At 62.0% G+C, this 1,407-nt stretch overlaps 1 protein-coding gene across 2 annotated transcripts in view; it reads left to right on the top strand.

Annotated features, from left to right (window-relative positions):
* SMAD7 (SMAD family member 7) overlaps window positions 1-1,185 on the top strand; it is a 28,226-nt gene extending 27,041 nt beyond the window's left edge. Inside the window, exon 4 of one of the 2 annotated variants that reach the window (XM_056138116.1) lies at window positions 301-1,185. In XM_056138116.1, the coding sequence (XP_055994091.1) occupies window positions 301-839 (539 nt within the window). In that variant the 3' untranslated portion in view covers window positions 840-1,185. The remainder of the gene's footprint in view (window positions 1-300) is intronic. The other variant, XM_056138115.1, reaches the window with a different exon arrangement.
* The last annotated feature ends 222 nt before the right edge of the window (window positions 1,186-1,407 follow it).

Genomic DNA, 1,407 nt, shown 5'->3' with positions numbered 1-1,407 from the left:
CGTGCACACACATAGAGATATATACAGAGATATCACACTACACACACACACATCAGGCCCACTGCCCTGGCATGAGGACCGGGCAGGGTGCCCAGGCTTGCTGACTTGGTTGCTCTTCAGCCACTTGGGCGCCTGTGCCGGGACTCTGGGCCCCAATCGGATGTGGGTGCCGCAGGCTCTGCCGTCACCCCCTCCTGTCCCGAGAGGGGGTGCGGGCAGGCGTGTCTCTCCGGGGGACCCGGGACGGTGGTGGTCCCCTCGCCCACCCTCGCTCACCACGCCCTCTTTTCTGTTCCGCAGATTCCCAACTTCTGCTGGAGCGTGGGGATCGGTCACACTGGTGCGTGGTGGCATACTGGGAGGAGAAGACGCGCGTGGGGCGGCTCTACTGCGTCCAGGAGCCCTCCCTGGACATCTTCTATGATCTACCTCAGGGGAACGGCTTTTGCCTCGGACAGCTCAATTCGGACAACAAGAGTCAGCTGGTCCAGAAAGTGCGCAGCAAGATCGGCTGCGGCATCCAGCTCACGCGGGAGGTGGACGGCGTGTGGGTCTACAACCGCAGTAGTTACCCCATCTTCATCAAGTCAGCCACACTGGACAACCCGGACTCCAGGACGCTGTTGGTCCACAAAGTGTTCCCCGGCTTCTCCATCAAGGCGTTCGACTACGAGAAAGCCTACAGCCTGCAGCGGCCCAACGACCACGAGTTCATGCAGCAGCCCTGGACCGGTTTCACCGTGCAGATCAGCTTCGTGAAGGGCTGGGGCCAGTGCTACACCCGGCAGTTCATCAGCAGCTGCCCGTGCTGGCTGGAGGTCATCTTCAACAGCCGGTAGCCGCGGGGAGAGGCCCAGGGAGCGCCGAGCCGCCTGCTCTCCACTACTTTGCTGCTAACGTCCTCCTCCGAGTGCTTGCTTTCCCCTGCAGGCTCTGGCCGCTGTCCCCGTCCCCAACCCCAACCCCACCCCACCCCACCCCACCCCACCCTGCCGCCCTTTCTCGCCTCACCTCGGTTCCATGGTTTGTGTTCACCAAGAAATTAGCTTATGGAAAGGATTGTTGTTGGAGGGTTCTGGGCAGCGGGGCGGGGGACACATGGTGGGGGGCCCCGCACACCCCTGCCTGGAAGAGAGGCGAAGAAAAATCGCCATCCCTGAGTGAGGGGTTCAGGGTGGTCATTGCCATCTGTCGGGAGCGAGTGTGTGTGTGTGTGTGTGTGTATGTGTGTGTGTGTGTGTGTGTGTGTGTGTGTACGACAGGTGGGTGGGAGGTGGCGGGAAGGTCCCCCACACATGTGCGTGCTTCTCCATGCCTGCCTCTCAATGCCCTTGGGGCGTGTTCAGAGGGTCCAGTGGCCGCCCCTGCGAGGACATGGGCTGCCGGCTGACCACATCCAGTGTTTTC

This window comes from Sorex fumeus, unplaced genomic scaffold, assembly GCF_029834395.1.
Source record: "Sorex fumeus unplaced genomic scaffold, SorFum_2.1 ptg000128l, whole genome shotgun sequence".
NCBI lineage: Eukaryota > Metazoa > Chordata > Mammalia > Eulipotyphla > Soricidae > Sorex > Sorex fumeus.
The sequence above is the reverse complement of the archived record's forward strand: the minus strand, read 5'-3'. Positions and strand labels throughout refer to the sequence as shown.